The sequence below is a fragment of the Vicugna pacos genome, chromosome 6 (assembly GCF_048564905.1).
Source record: "Vicugna pacos chromosome 6, VicPac4, whole genome shotgun sequence".
In the NCBI taxonomy this organism is placed as follows: domain Eukaryota; kingdom Metazoa; phylum Chordata; class Mammalia; order Artiodactyla; family Camelidae; genus Vicugna; species Vicugna pacos.
The window spans coordinates 27,624,394-27,640,331 of NC_132992.1; the positions used below are offsets into that span (position 1 = coordinate 27,624,394).

General features: G+C 33.3%; 1 protein-coding gene across 1 annotated transcript in view; it reads left to right on the forward strand.

Annotated features, from left to right (window-relative positions):
* DPH6 (diphthamine biosynthesis 6) overlaps positions 1-11,766 on the forward strand; it is a 149,388-nt gene extending 137,622 nt beyond the window's left edge. The window contains exons 8-9 of the mRNA XM_006201622.4: positions 3,381-3,468; positions 4,645-11,766. Of these exons, the coding sequence (XP_006201684.1) occupies positions 3,381-3,468; positions 4,645-4,698 (142 nt within the window). The 3' untranslated portion in view covers positions 4,699-11,766. The remainder of the gene's footprint in view (positions 1-3,380; positions 3,469-4,644) is intronic.
* Positions 11,767-15,938: the final 4,172 nt, after the last annotated feature.

Sequence of the window (15,938 nt, forward strand, 5' to 3'; positions counted from 1 at the left end):
TTGATATAAAGAATTACAGCCTAGCCTTTAAGAGAAGAAGACAATTATAGGTCCTCAAATAAAAAAGCTACTTTCTTATTACTTCTTACTTTGAAATATATATGGATGCATATCAAAAGTAAGAACTAAAACATGGGGAATATAACCAATATTTTGGGGAAAAAAATGTAAGGACTAAAATCCCAAAGTTGTATTAATGAGAGTAATAAGTTTCTTCTCTGTTACATTTTTAATGTCAGTATTTGATACAACCCCGTATTTTCATTTGAATTATCACTATTAATATACTACTGCTATAGAGTTGCTATGTATGGGATGGATGGATGAAACAAACAATGGGAAAGAAGGAGGGATGAAAGGAAGAACTAAATTCTGTGATTAAAACATTGTGCCCTCATTTCCTCCACTTTTATTTTGTAGCCATTCAAGACATAACTCAGCCTAGAGCATCATAATGCGGCATTTAGCAGTGAGGATGAATCAAGTACTTTCCTTATCTGCCTTCTCATATCTATTCTGTATCACTCAGAAATTTATTAAAATTTATGAGCTATATTCCTGGTATTTAAATTTATAGAACTATTAAGCTTTATTTTTATAATGCTAGAGATGCTATATTGTGTTACTGGTATGTATATATGCACATGGTTATGTATACATATACATGCAGTATGCATGTATGAATATGTATGTATTTATGTGAAGACAGGTAATTGGAAAAATCACTGTGGGTTTTTGATAGTGTCAGTAGTTAGTGTGTAAATGTAAAGATACTTAACCAGGTTAAGCTATACAGTTATTTTTTTATTTAATAAATGAATGAATACCAGACAGTGTAGTCTGTACTGAGCCAGAGATGGAGTGTAGGGGGACAGGCAGACTTGGTCCCTCTCTAAGAAGGAAGACAAGCACACAAAAACATAATTATAATATAGTGGACATGTTATGAAAGGGCTGTAAATGCATTACCAAAGCATTTAAAGCAGAAAACTAGCACCATTTGAGAATGTCAGGCAAGGATTCACAGAAGTGACATCAGAGATGTCTGTGAGGATAAGTATGAGTCCATGGAGATTATCTATGTGCAGTTGTCTTTTTAGAGGGGAAGTAGGAACCTAGACCAAGGCTGCATCTCAAGAGAAAGTGAAGTGAGAAGATAGGGCTGACCTCATACCTTGAGAGCCTGGGGTTAGGGAAGAAAGAGACAGACCTGACTCAACTAGCTGCCCTTTTGAAGTTGTAACTCAGGATAAGCCTAACCCAGCAGAGAAACAGAACGTTGGAGCCTACTTTTGGCTACAGGAAACCTCAATTGTATAAGAGGTAGAGATGGCACTGATTGCTTGTATTAATGGGGAAGGAGAAGGAAGGTAGCCAACTGGGAAGCATTTTTGCTATGGCACAGTTGTTCTTAATTTTCTGGGTTACTCTGAGGATATTCCAGCAGATCCTGATCTAGATTTCAGAGAAGTCCATGAAGTGGACAGAAACCAGAGACCCTTGAAAGGTGTCAGGTCGTAGTATATGAAAGAAAAGAAGAGCAATAGTGGCATTATTCTGTCTGAAACTAAAAGCTGTTCCTTTGATAGGTGGTCTCCCAGTTGACTCTGGCTTTGTGTAAGTGAATGAAATGATGTTAGTCAATTAGAGATTATGGATTTAATGGAATCCATAAAAATCGCATTCTTCATTTCGTGTTCAGAATGTTACATATTTTCTCTGGATAACAATCTTATTTCAGAATGCAGTAATTATAACAATTAAGTGAGCTATTCACTGTCGACCTTCTGTTTCCAGAGGGGATAGCTGGCATGAGAAGGGAGGGCCTGAAACCCTTTCTACTGACCTATCATTGGTTCGGGTTAATTATAGTTTGGGTGTACCCACTGTCAAGGATCTCAAGACCAAGCAGTCTAGATTAAGCATAATTAAGGCTCAGGGTCAGTTTCCACAGCTGGGATCAGGAGCAGAGAGATTGGAATTTAGTGTGAGAATGAGATTGTACACAGGAATTGTAATTCAAATCTATCGATGAGCCAAGATAGGATCAGAACAGCAACAAGGGCTAGCAAGGCAGAGAGGCAGGTAATAGAAAGCAAGAGGGTCTCCTCTACTTTCTCTTTCTTCTCCTCTCTTGCTCACTCTACAGAGGCATCTTTGGTTGATGTAGTCTGTAAAGGCAGGTTATTACTTTCTTTCATGATCCTGACTCTTTAATGATTCTGTTTTTGTTATAATACGTTACTTTTCTTTTAATGTCATAGAAGCCGTTATTTTTAATGTAATTTTTTAAAGTACTGACAAGATGCACATGTGATGCCAAAGGTTCATGAATGGTGGTTGATATTTTTTTGTCATCAAACTTTTTTTCTCTCTCTCTGATCTTTCAAGAGGAAAGTAAACACATTGCCCATGAAAATGTAATATATCGGATCCAAGTATTTTGAACTTTATTCTATTGTCACTAAATAAATAACTTTGCATTACAAAAACGAGTAGAAAATTTTATATTAGTGGCAAAGAGTCAAAGTAAGAATTTATTTTGCTATACTACAGTGGTTAAAATGCTAGCAATCTATTAATATAAACATTGGGACTATTTCCTGAGACATTAAAGAAATATGAGGAATTTCTGCTTTTAGAATTTCAGTTAAAATGCAGAAATACTATCGCTTTCTTAATAAACAACAATAAAAATAATTAGTTATTAGAACTTAGCACATAATCTTAGTTATTCGTATGTGCTTTGCAGGATATCTTTGATAAAGGTTAAGTTAATTTACATGTATCCATATGGTGCCAGCAAGCAGTTCATACCATTTTACCTGAATGTGGTAATTAGTATGTCAGACAATCAATTTTAATAGCAGTGATATTGCAGTGTGAAGAGTTCATCTAGAGCTTAAAACCATCACCAGGACTGCTTTTGTGAAGGATAATTGAAATTTTGTGTGAAACACTGAGTGAATTACCACTTGAAAATGAAAAGAATAATGAAGATAAAGCACTATTGTTTAATGGTTAGCTCATACCAACGAAATTTGTGAAAATGAAATTGAATAGAAGTTTCAAGTTGTAAAACTGTTCAGAGAGCTTTGAGTGAACCTGAAAGTTGAACTGGGTGTCCTCATAAAGATGAAAAGCTTCTTCACATACTCTTGAAAGTTTGGTATCCTCATTCTTTTTCCCAATTAAATACTGGATTATTAAAAACAGATGTTATTCACTAATTAGGTAGTAAATATGTATACAATAGTATACTAGTGGAAATAAACACAAAATGAGGATTTGGGGTCTTTACTAGTCACTAGTAGGAGTAATTTGCCACAAAACAGATTTTGCATAGTAGATTAATGTATTATAACATTTTTGTATTTCAGGGATTCATCAGAAGTAGTCATACATTCAGCTGATGCATTTGCACCTGTGGCTTACCTACGCTTTTTAGAATTGCACTTGGAGGACAAGGCAAGTAAATCTAAGATTCACAGTGATTTAATGAGAACACTGAGATACGTGCATTGTCTCTGTATATGTAATTCTGTAACAACAGATGAAAAGGTAAACAAATGATTTTATCATAAGTGATTTTTTTTCAGATCCTCAGTCAATAACTAAGAGTTCTGCAAATGTTTATAGTTTTAAGAGCTCTATATGATATAGAAGATACTACATTTCTGAAGAGTTTGTAGTTCAGTTGAAAAGGAAATCATATATACATTAATCAAGGAGAAGACAGGGCAATGTATAACCAAATATTAAATCACCTGGTAAATTAGGGATTAGGTTATTGAGCATCAGCATTAGGGGAAAGACTTGACGATAAATTGGATCTTCTTATACAAAGTATAAGAGGAAAAAAAAAGGAGAAATAAAAGCTTTTCCAAAAATATACAAGGGAGCAGACGTACAAGTGAAAGATGGAAAGTGAAGCAAAAGTGTGAAAAAGAGTTTTATTTAAAATATATTGATTGTCAAGATATAGCAGAATGTCAATTTTAAAATGTTTTGTGGAATAGTTAAGATCTGGGTTAGACCATATGATTAAAGTCCTGCTTCTTGAGATGTGAAGGATTGGAAAAAGTCTTCTGCATCTTTCATGTTCTATCATCAAGTCCTGAGGCACACCCACAGGTACATGTATGATAGAGAATCTGAAGAGTCAAGAGAATCGAGGATCAGCAAAGGAAGGAAAAAATGGTTACCCCAGCAATCTTAGAATGGGTTTCCAAATGTAGAGAATAATACTTGATTTCTCCAGAAAAATTGGGATAGACAGGATTGAAAGTAGATCATTGAATTGGGCTGGAAAATCACTATTGGTGACTTTTTACCAAAAAGCTTGTAACCCTCAAGAGAATAAAGTTATACTATCCAGACATCTTTCAGAACCACTGAAAGGAACCTCTTCTCTGCTACTTTTGCTGCCGTGTGCACTTGCAGAAAAATCAAAACCTGAATCCTGAATTAGATGCATTGACTGTTACATGTTCAGCTTTACCTAAATAGCTCATTATTCACACTGTTTTGGTATTTCATTGATCTTCACTGTCCATTTGCCCTCTTGCAGAAAACAATGTTACTTCTGTAAGGTACTCACTGACACTGAATAAATATGGTGCATTTCCCTTTTTTTTTTTCCAGGTGTCCCCAGTACCTGACAACTGCAGAACATCTAATTATATACATAACTCTTGAAAAGCATTTTTGAACATTGTTTACTAAGCTGCTATTTCTATATTTTAAAAAATTACATAGAATTTTCTCAATTATTATGTCCCACTTTTTCTCATTACTTTTTTATTCTTAGATATATATATATATAACACATACATATATTTATCTTCATCAGCAGTTAATAGAATCATTAATCAATTGGTTCACACATCTTATCCATGATCTTAGTGATCTGTACCCTTTCCCCCCTTTTACTTCATCTACAGTACTCATTTCTATAACATTGCTTTGCTGTCATCACACTCATTTATTTATTTTCCTCTTTCTCTTTCCTGCTCTCATCTTTGCCATTAATATGATGCAGAGGCATTCGAAAAGGAAGACGAAAGGCAAACACTACATTTAGCCAATCAGGTTTATTCTACTGGGTGTCACTTTCTTTGTTTTGAATATATTCATTGTTTCAACATTTTTGGACAATCAGGAAGAATATCATTAACTCTTACTGCTTATTTTATAACTGATCAAAAAATGCAGTTTTTCAGAATTACCTATGCTGACCTTAGACTACTTTTCGAGTTCACAGCAAAACTGAGCAGAAAATACAGAGTTCCCACACATGCACAGTGCCCACACTGTCAACATCCCACACCACAACAGTACATTTGTTACAGTCAATGACTGACCCATCATTATCAGCAAAGTTCACAGTGACATGACGATTCACTCTTGGTGTTGAACGTTTTGTGGGTTTGGGCAAATGCATGATGACTTGTATCTACCATCATAGTCTAATACAGAATAATTTCATTGCCCTAAAAATCCTCTGTGCTCTGCCTAGTCATCTTTCTTTTTCCTGTAACTCCTGGCAACTTCTGATGATTTTACTATTTTCATAGTTTTACCTTTTCCAGAATGTCATGCAATTGGAATCATTTGGTGTGTTGCCTTTTCAGTTTGGCTTCTTTCACTTACTAATATACATTTAGATTCTGTCATGTCATGTCTTTTCATGGCTTGATATCTCATTTCTTTCTTGTTTTTAATTAAGACATTTTTTTAGAGCAGTTTTAGGTTCACAGAAAAATAAGAAGGCAAGTATAGAAATTTTCCATATATCCCCGCCCCCGACATACAGAGTCTCCCTCATTATTAGCCTGCCCCACCAGAGAGGGGAGGGGTACATTTGCTACAGTTAATGAACCTACATTGCACATCATCATCACTCAAAGTTCATAGTTTACATATGTGTATCCATCATTATGGTATCATATGGAATATATTCACTGTCCTAAAAATCCTCCATGCCCTACCATTCATTGCTTAGTCCAACCCCTGGCAACCACATCTTCCCTTTTCCAGAATGCCATATAGTTAGAATAATATAGTTTGTTGCCATTTAGATTGGCTTCTTTCACTTAGTAATATGCAATTAAATTTCCTGCATGCTTTCTCATGAATTTTAAAGTACTTAATAATATTCTGTTGTCTGGATATACCACAATTTATTTATCCATTCACCTACTGAAGGACATCGTGGTTGCTTCCAAGTTTTGGCAATTGTGAATAAAGCTGCTGTAAAACATCCATGTGCGAGTTTTTGTGTGGGCATAAATATTCAACTCTTTTGTGTAAATACCAAGGAGTGTGATTGCTCGATTATGTGGTAAGATTATGTTTAGTTTTGCAAGAAGCCACCAAACTGTCTTCCAAAGTGGCTGTGCCATTTTGCATTTCCACTAGCAATGAATGAGAATTCCTTTCGTTCCACATCCTTGCCAGATTTTGGTATTGTCAGTGTTTTGGACTTTCGGTATTGTAATAGGTATGTAAGGGTATCTCATTGCTGTTTTAATTTGCTTTTCCCCAATGATATAATGTGGAACATCTTTTCATATGTTTGTTTGCCATCTCTATATTGTATTTGGGGGGATGTCTATTCAGATCTTTTGCCCATTCTTTAACTCTTTGTTTTCTTATTATTGAGTTTTAAGAGTTTTCTGTATATTTTGGAAATAGTTCTTTATCAGCTATGTTTTTTGCAAATATTTCTCTCCCTGTCTATGGCTTGTCTATTCATTCTCTTGGCAGTGTCTTTCACAGAGCAGAAGTTTTTAATTTTAATAAAGTCCAGATTATTATTTCTTTCATGGACCATGCCCTTGGTGTTGTATCTAAAAAGTCATCACCAAACCCAAGGTCATCTGAATTTCTTATTTTGTCTTCTAGGAATTTTATAGTTTTGCATTTTACATTTGGGTCTGTTATCCATTGAGATAATTTTTCTAAGGGGGTATGAAGTCTGTGTCTGGAATCATTTTTCTATGTGTGGATATCTAGTGATTCTAGCACCATTTGTTGCAAAGGCTATCTTTTGTCCATTATATTGCCTTGCTCCTTTGTCAAAGATCAGTTGATTGTATTTGTGCAGACCTATTCCTGGGCTCTCTGTTCTATTCCATTGATCTGTTTTTTTCTGTACTTTTCGCCAATACTACAATGTCTTGATGACTGTAGCTTTATGGTAAGTCTTAAAGTCAGAAAATGTCAGATTCTGACTTTGTTCTCCTTCAATATTGTGCTGACCTCTTCTTTCACTTTTCCATATAAACATTAGAATTAGTTTTTTGATATCCACGAAGTAATTTGCTGAGATTATGAATGGGATCACATTGAATCTATAGATCCAGTTGGAAAGAACTGACATCTTAACAGTACTGAGTCTTCCTATCCATTATCATGTAATATCTATTTATTTAGTTCTTCCTTGATTTCTTTCATCAGAGTTTTATGTATATATGCTTAGACATCCTTGTTGTCTTCATTGTTCTAACTTAATATGTTAAATGTTGCCTCCTTCAGGGCTTTTTATTTTTATTTTCTTTATTTTTGCAAATACAGTCTTCAAGATGCCATTCTTAGTGTAAACCTGGAGGTAAACAGTAAGAGTTCCTTTCCCAGAAATCCTATTACAAAGGATTGGCCAAGCATTGGCCAAGTCACCAACTTTATCCTGACCACACCCAGATGATAGAGAAAGGGATTCTATAGTGAGAAAACAATGTATAATTAACAAAATAAAAATTGATAAATGCTAGAGGGCAAAAATGACAGATAGTCTTTCACATGTTTTATCAAAATCACATTGTCATTTCAAATTCATATTAACAAATTAATCAACACTCTACGCCAAATAATAGTGAGAACTGGAATGTATACCTCGAATACCACTCTGAAATGTGTATCTGTTCCCTAGATTTCTTTAGTTTCCATTTACTTTATAACACATTTGCAATCTAGTTTGACCTCAATTACTTTGACCAATTGCTGTTGGTCTTTTCTCAGTCTTCATAATTCTTAATCATTTTCCCTGATAATATTGGCCATCATCTCTTTGAAAAATATTTTTATAATGTATATGTGTTATTGTACTATTCTGACTTTACTTCTACTCTCTCAAGATTCCTTCTCCTTCAGTAGCTTCTTTGCTTCTTACCTTCAACATGTATGTATGCCTCAAGTTCTTTTTATGGTCCATTTTATTCTTTTTCAATATTTTCTTTTTCTGAGATTTTGTCTTTTCCCACAAGTTTACTTTTTACCTCTGTTCAGATATTTCTCAAGTCACTCTCTTTCTGGTCTTTCTATTAATATCTAGTCTCTTTCCTTAACTCTATATCCTTATTTCTGACTGGCTACTGTACATAACTACCAACATGTATCAAACTCATTATGTACAAACTTAAACTCATTTTCCCCTCCAAGTGTACTTTTTCCTTGTTTTTGTTATTTAACACAACTGTTTTCCCCCAGTAATGTACACACAGAAAAAATCGTCTCTTATAGCTGTCTCTCCTTTACCATGAGCATTCAATTGGTTATCTGATTCTTTGTAGGCTAGTTTTAGTGTCTCTTACACTATTCCATATTCATGCCCATCTTTCTAGTTAAAGTTGTATCTTGCCCAAACTCTTGAATAAGATAGAACTTTGACTTTAAGTGGTCTTTTGCTTTTAGTCTCCCCATATTCTACTCCACTGCCATATTAGATTTTTCTTTCTAGTTTTTGTTTCTCTGCACAAAAATACATAATGGTGCTCCATTGTTTTCTCTATAAATAAGATGTTTAGCCATGAATTGAGGGTCATCTCACATGTTGCCATAACATGCTTGTTCAGTCTTGCTCCCAGGACTCCCAAACATGCTCTTTTGCTCTGGTAACACAGGGCCCCCTTACCATGCCTTCTTCTTCTCTCCCCTCTTGCGTTTGCTTATTCTATCGTCTCTGTCTTACTTTCTTCTTCCCTTTCTTTAACTCTTTACGTCCTGCCCATGACACAAGATTGAATTCACATACTCTCATACACTTAGCCACACCAGAAGAACTGCTCTACCACTTTGTTTCTGCCTTTCTTGTGACAATTAACTTAAGCAGCTTATGTTATAGTTGCTAAAGGATTTATCTTATTTCTACAAGGTTGTAAATTTCTTAAGGACTCTTCTTCTTTTATCTTCATACCCTCTAACAGCTATTAGTTCTGCAATAAGAATTTTTGAATTTAACTGTTTGTTATTTTCATACTTTATTTTTCCCTCTTATGGAAATTTATAGACATGCTTCCATTTCATGTTGCATACCATTTAAGGAAAGTCAGTTTCTTATTTATTTTTCTGTTATCTTGTTAGAGAAAAATACTCCAAGCAAAGTGGAATGTAACATATAACTTTTAGAGAGGTTTTTAGTGTAGTATCTAAGTTATCACTAACATTTTTGTTTTATGTATAATGACCCTTAAACTTTTCCATTGAATAATTAATCTGTTTAAATTTTACCTTTAAGTTAAAATCCTAAATTATTTATATGAATGTAAAAATTGTATCAACTAAACATTGGGTCCTAAACAAAGTAACTGAATAATGGAAAGCTCCAGGTTAAATGGGGAAATATATTAAAATTTCTTTTGGGGCTTTGACTTTATTGCTTATGGCAAACTTGATGCTAAAATGTACTATACATCACTACCATGACAGGCTTGAGAAAATGAAAAATACAAAGCTTTACATAAATCAGCCAAAAGATCGTATTAAAATGCATAACCTTTAACAGAAGAATCAAGACTTCTAACAATTCAAAAGCTCCTTCTTCCTTATGTAGTTGTTTCAGATTTTTTCACACAGCTTTATGAGAAATAATATTTCAAATTAATTGTTGCAAAGCCACTGCATTTATAAAGAGACAAGGTTCACAGAAATTTAACCCCAATTTACTGATGTACCCTATTATCATTTAGTACTTAATTTTATTTTTTGTTGAAATAATCCATGGGACAATTATATGGTTTATATCATTATAATAGCTCATAGTCCGAGAAGTTGTTACTTTTAGAAACATAATCTCAGAGTCCATTCTTCAGTCTTTCATTTTATTTTACTTTATTTCAGAAATCTCATCAAATATCTTGAAAAAATTTGTAACATTAAATCATCTCTGTGCTTTGATTTTTCTCTTCAATCCAACAAATATACTCTGTTTAAAAACTGTTAGGCCTACATGGAATTCACTATAAATATGGCTAAATTACAGTGTAATTCTAATTCTAACTTTAAATTGAAGTTATTATGGGTAACCATTATTCCCAATGTTATAAATACAGTAACATATGTCACTAGTTTGAACAATCTGAACTGAATGTAAAGCCGTAATATTTTGTTCATTCAAGATGAAAACTGATGTCTATGATATGATCTTGTTTTTCTGATATGTAGTGGGGCAGACAGGGTGCTTGTATATTTATTTATATTCTAATAAGGATTTGTATTTTAATAAGGATATTTTTATAGTTTTAATAAGCTTATATATCTATTATATTTTAATGAGATGGTAAGATGTGATAGTTTCAGATAGTTTACTGATAATATGGTTTCTTTGGGTAAAGGGTGAATGAAGTGGGAAACAAAAAAGCTTAATTCTTCATATATCTGTAATTGTGACTTCTTACAGTGAGCATATATTTTTAAATGTAAAAGTATTTGATTAAGAAAATGAGATGGGGGACAGTCTAATGAGTTCTAGTTCTAAGTAAATTCTTAATGTTATTGTACAACATTTTAGTAGTCTCATTACAAGGAGACACACTAGAGCCCTTTAAAACTTCCCATATAATGTAAGTGAAAACAGTGCCTACAATATAGGTTGACTAGTTGATCTTATAGTAAAGTCTAAGCAGTAGATCCTGGAGGAACAACAACAAGAGCAATAGCAACAACAACAACAACAACAACAACAACAACAATGACAACGACTATATATTTTTGTATGTGTATATATATATATCAATTGACTAAAACTATTTTGATGGCAAGCTTCTTGAGTATGTTATGCACAGAAATTTATTGTCACAGCTCACAGCAGCATGTATAAATTCAAAGATCTCCATAGAGGTATATTACCACTGTCTTTATACCACGTCAAAAATATTTCCTTACAGAGAGACAAAGAAGAAATGTAAAGGATGGCTTTTATTCATCAATGTTTGGTTCATCACAACTTTCCTAGCCCACTCCACCCTCTCCTCATCTTTGCCTTCAAGTTAAAGAGCAGAAAACTGATCTGGTAAGAGTAAGCAAGACATTTTAAAGGTTTTGAAACCTAATTCTATAAGCCATGTTGATACAACTTGGGATTCAGATAGTTTACGGCCCTAGGTGCCAGTGGGTCGATGCTGCCATTAGTGATCATTGGAGCAGATTAATAAATCAAGCATCAGAGTCACCCAAATTCGGAGAGCTACTTAACTCATTTTGTGCCCCTAATGCATAGATTTCAATAGTACCAACAGTTTACCACTGTGTCAGGAAGTCATGAATCAAACTGGGCAGTGGAGGAGTGTTTCTGAACCCAAATATGTGATAGACTTACTTAGTTTGGGGGAGGATAATAAAAATAACAAATTAATTGATTTCCTTCTCTTCTGTCAAATTCTAATTGACTATTATTTTTCTTTGATATTTACTTAGTTGTTACACTTTCCCATGGAGCTTTTTCTTGTTGGTGGTGTTTTTAAAAATAAAATTTCTGATTGGTGTTTTCGTAAAGTTTCACTTTAATGATATCCTATAAAAGAGATGTAGCATACTACTTTTTCATTTAACATATTTATTGAGTGCTTACATTAATATTCCTGGCACTGTTCATGCAGTGGGGATACAACAGTGAACTGGATAACCAAAAATTATTTGCTCCTGGAGCTTTTATCCTATGGAATGAGACACATAAATAATCAAATATGTAAAATAGAGAAATGGGGGGGGAAATTGCCTCACTGCCCATAGAAATGGAGATTGGAATTTATGGAATAAACATGATCTGAGAATGCTAGGCTGCTGTGGTATCAGGTTTAAGCCCAAATTGAGGGTAATAAAACTAGTTCTTTTGGTCAGATAGCAGGTAGTGGTAGTGAGCTGTGAGTAGTTGGATTTCGGTAGGGAAGGGCTAAGAGTCTTATAAAAGCCTTTTAATAGTCTTGTATACAGTTAAAGAGTGATTCAGTGCATTGGAAGAGAGGTTAAGAAAATATTCAGGATGAAGCATGGAGAGAAACAAAGATAAAAGTACATATTAGAGGCTGAGAAATAAAAACCGTGAAAAGGTCTAAAACACATAATTGAAGTGTAAGAGAGGAGAGGTATAAAGGGAAAAGTGCAATAATTGAAAAGATAATGGTTCAGAACTTACCAAAATTAATGAAACACACAGATTCAAGAAGTCTTATGAGCCACAAATGAAATAAAAAGAGATCCATATTTAGGTATACGGCAAGAAAACTATTGGAAACAAAAAGCAAAATAATTTGAAAATTATCAAGATGCATTTTTTAAAAGGCTGCATTCAATAAAGCAACTGTTAAAATGAAACCTAACTTTTCAACAGAAAGAAAAGAAGCCAAAACAATGGAATCATATCCTTTGTAGTGTTAAATGAAAATAACTATCATCCTAGAATCAGTAGCCAGGTAAAATATACTTCAAAAATTAAAGTGAAGGTACTTTCAGGATGACAGTAATGCATTTGTCAAAACTCATTGATAGGGCACTTCTGGCTTGTTGTGTTTCACTCTAATTTTTATCCTGAAGAAATAAACAAATATTTAACTCTAGTTAACAGCATTTATGTTAAGACCTTAGCATCTTTTATTAAGCTTTGTTGTGTCTGCTAGTAATTTTTTTAAGTTTTTCTTTGAATATTCCTTAACGATTTTTTTTACACCAACATTTTACTAAGGAAAATTTTAAACATACAGAAAAGTCTAAAAAGAAAGAGAAAGAAAGAAAGACCTTCCCCGATTTGAAAAACAAAAACAAAAACAAAAAACACAGAGTTCTAGACTCACCTTTCTTATGAATATTGCTAAAGGGAGTTCTTCGAGTTGAAAAACAAAGGAGACTAGACAGCAATACTACAGCACATGAAAATGTAAAGCTCTCTGATAAAGGTAAATATATAAACATACAGAGTTTTATAATATTGTAATGATAGTGTGTAAATTACTTCTGATTCTGTTATAGAATTTTACAAATAAAATCATGAAAAGTAACTATAACTAGAACTATGTTAACGGATACAAAATACACAAAGACTATTTGACATTGATAACACAAAGTAGGAGGGAGGAAGTATAAAAGAGTAGAGTTTTATATGTAATTGATGTTAAGTTTTTATCAGTTTAAAATAGATTGTTACAGATGTCTGATGCAATCCCCATGGTAACCACAAAGAAAATAGAGAAAGGAATCAAAGTATATCACTATAAAAAATATTAACAATACACAAAGGACAGCTGCAAGAGAGGAAAGAGTGACAAAAAAACTAGAAGACTAGAAGACATAAACAATTAACAAAATGACAATAGTGAGTTCTTCTCTACCAGTAATTGCTTTAAATAGAAATAGATTAAACTCCCAAAGGAGAGAGAGGGTAAAGATCAAGATGGTGGAGTAGGAGGACGTGGAGCTTACCTCCCTCCAACAAACACATCAGAAATGACATCTGCATGTGGAATATTCTCACAGAAAACCAAAGATACAGAGTGAGGGAATACACAATATGTCATTTACAAAAGACACATGTTAGATATAAAGTTATATATAGGCTGAATGTGAAAGGATGGGAAACGATATTCCATGAAAATGGTAACCAAAAGAGAGCAGGAGACACCATATTTATATCAGATAAATAAATTTTAAGTCAAAAACCATAATAAGTGACAAAGAAGGTCATTAAATAATCATAAATTAGTCAGTCCCCCTGGGAAAGTATAGCAACTATAAGTATATATACACCTAACAACAGAGCACCCAAATATAAAAAGCCAACATTGACAGAATTGAAATGAGAAATAGAAATTAACACAATAATGGTAGAGATTTCAATATCTCACTTTCAATAATGTAGAAATCAACCACATCAAAGGTCAGTAAAGAAACAGAGGACTTGAACAGTATTGTAGATTAATTGGACTCAACAGACATTAAAATAACACTCCACCCAACAACAACAAAATACACATTCTTCTCAAGCATACAGGGAATGTTTTTCAGGACAGATCACTTGTTAGGCCACAAAACACTTCTTAATAAATATAAGAAGACTGCAATGCTCTAGATTTATATATTATTGTTACCATGACATTTGTACAAAACAGCTCATAGAAAATGATAATTCTCCAGGAACAAAATGTAAAGTCATGGAATAATGCAGCCTAACTAATAAAAAATTCAAAATAGCTGTCATGAAGAAAGTCAACAAGATGAGAGAAAACTCAAAAAGGCAGTTCAGTGAGCTCAGAAATAAAATTAATGAACAGAAGGAATACTTTACCAAAGAGATTAAAACTCTAAGGAAGAATCAAACAAAGTTTGGAGCTGAAGAAACCAGTAAATGAGATGAAGAATGCATTGGGAGTAGAGCAGGCCATGGAAGAGAGAATTAGTGAACTCAAAGAAAGAAATCTAGAAATGATACAAGTTGAAAAGGAAAGATAATTAAAGTCTAAAAAAGAAAGGAATTTCTGTAAGAGTTATCTGACTCTTAGGAAGGGCACAACTAGGTAACGGGTATCCCAGAAGGAAAATAGTTGTTTGTTTTTTTAAATAACTAAGAAATTCTCAGACCTGAGGAAGGAACTGGATACTCAAATCCATGAAGCTAAAAGAACACCTGATTATTTCAACACAAAAAGACCTTCTCCAAGATACATTATATTAAAACTCAAAAGTCAATGAGAAAGAATTTTAAAGATGGCCAGGGAAAATGGATGGTAACCTACAAAGGACACCCACCTCCAATAAGGTTATCAGCAGATATATCAGCTGAAATTCTGCAAGCCAGGAGGGAGTGGAGTGAAATTCTCAAAATACAGAAAAATAAAAACTGTCAACCAGGAATCCTCTATCCTGCAGTTAAAATTCAGATATGAAAGGGAAATAAAGGCTTTCCCAGACACATAAAACCTGAGGGAGTTCAACAACACTAGACCAGCCTTATAAGAAATGTAAAAAAAGAGCTCTTCTACCAGAAACAAAAAGGCAAAAATACATAAAACTTTGAGTAAGGTAATAAATAATAGATAAATAAATAATAAATAATAGATAAATAATAATAATAGATAATAAATAATAAATAGGTAATAAATAATAGGTAAATAATCAGAAAATCTCAACTCTATATCAGAATAGGTATTGAAACACATTGGTATAGCATAAAATTTAAAGGAGAAACAAGCAGTAAAAATAACTATAGCTACTTCCATTTGGTAACAAGTTTACGACATAAAAAGGGATAATTTGAGACAACAAAAACATAAAAAGGGTAGAGGAAAAAGACAGAACCCATATGGGCAAATGAAGATACGAAGCTATCAAAGCAGAAAAGTGACTATTTTATCTATGAGCTGTTTTGTACAAGCCTCATGGTAACCATAATATGTAAATCTAGAGAAGAGACACAAAACATAAAAAAAAAAAAGAAAACTTCTGAGAAAAACATCATAAAAAGCCATTAAGTCAAAGAATTCAGGAACACAAGGGAAATGGAACAATGGAGATATAGTCCAACCAGAAAATGAAAGACAAAATGGTATTACTAAGCCTTCATTTATCAGTAATCACCCTAAATGTAAATGAATTGAATACACTAAATCAAAAGACACAGAGTGATTGGATGGATTTAAAACAGCAATAATGACTATATGCTGCCTCCAGAA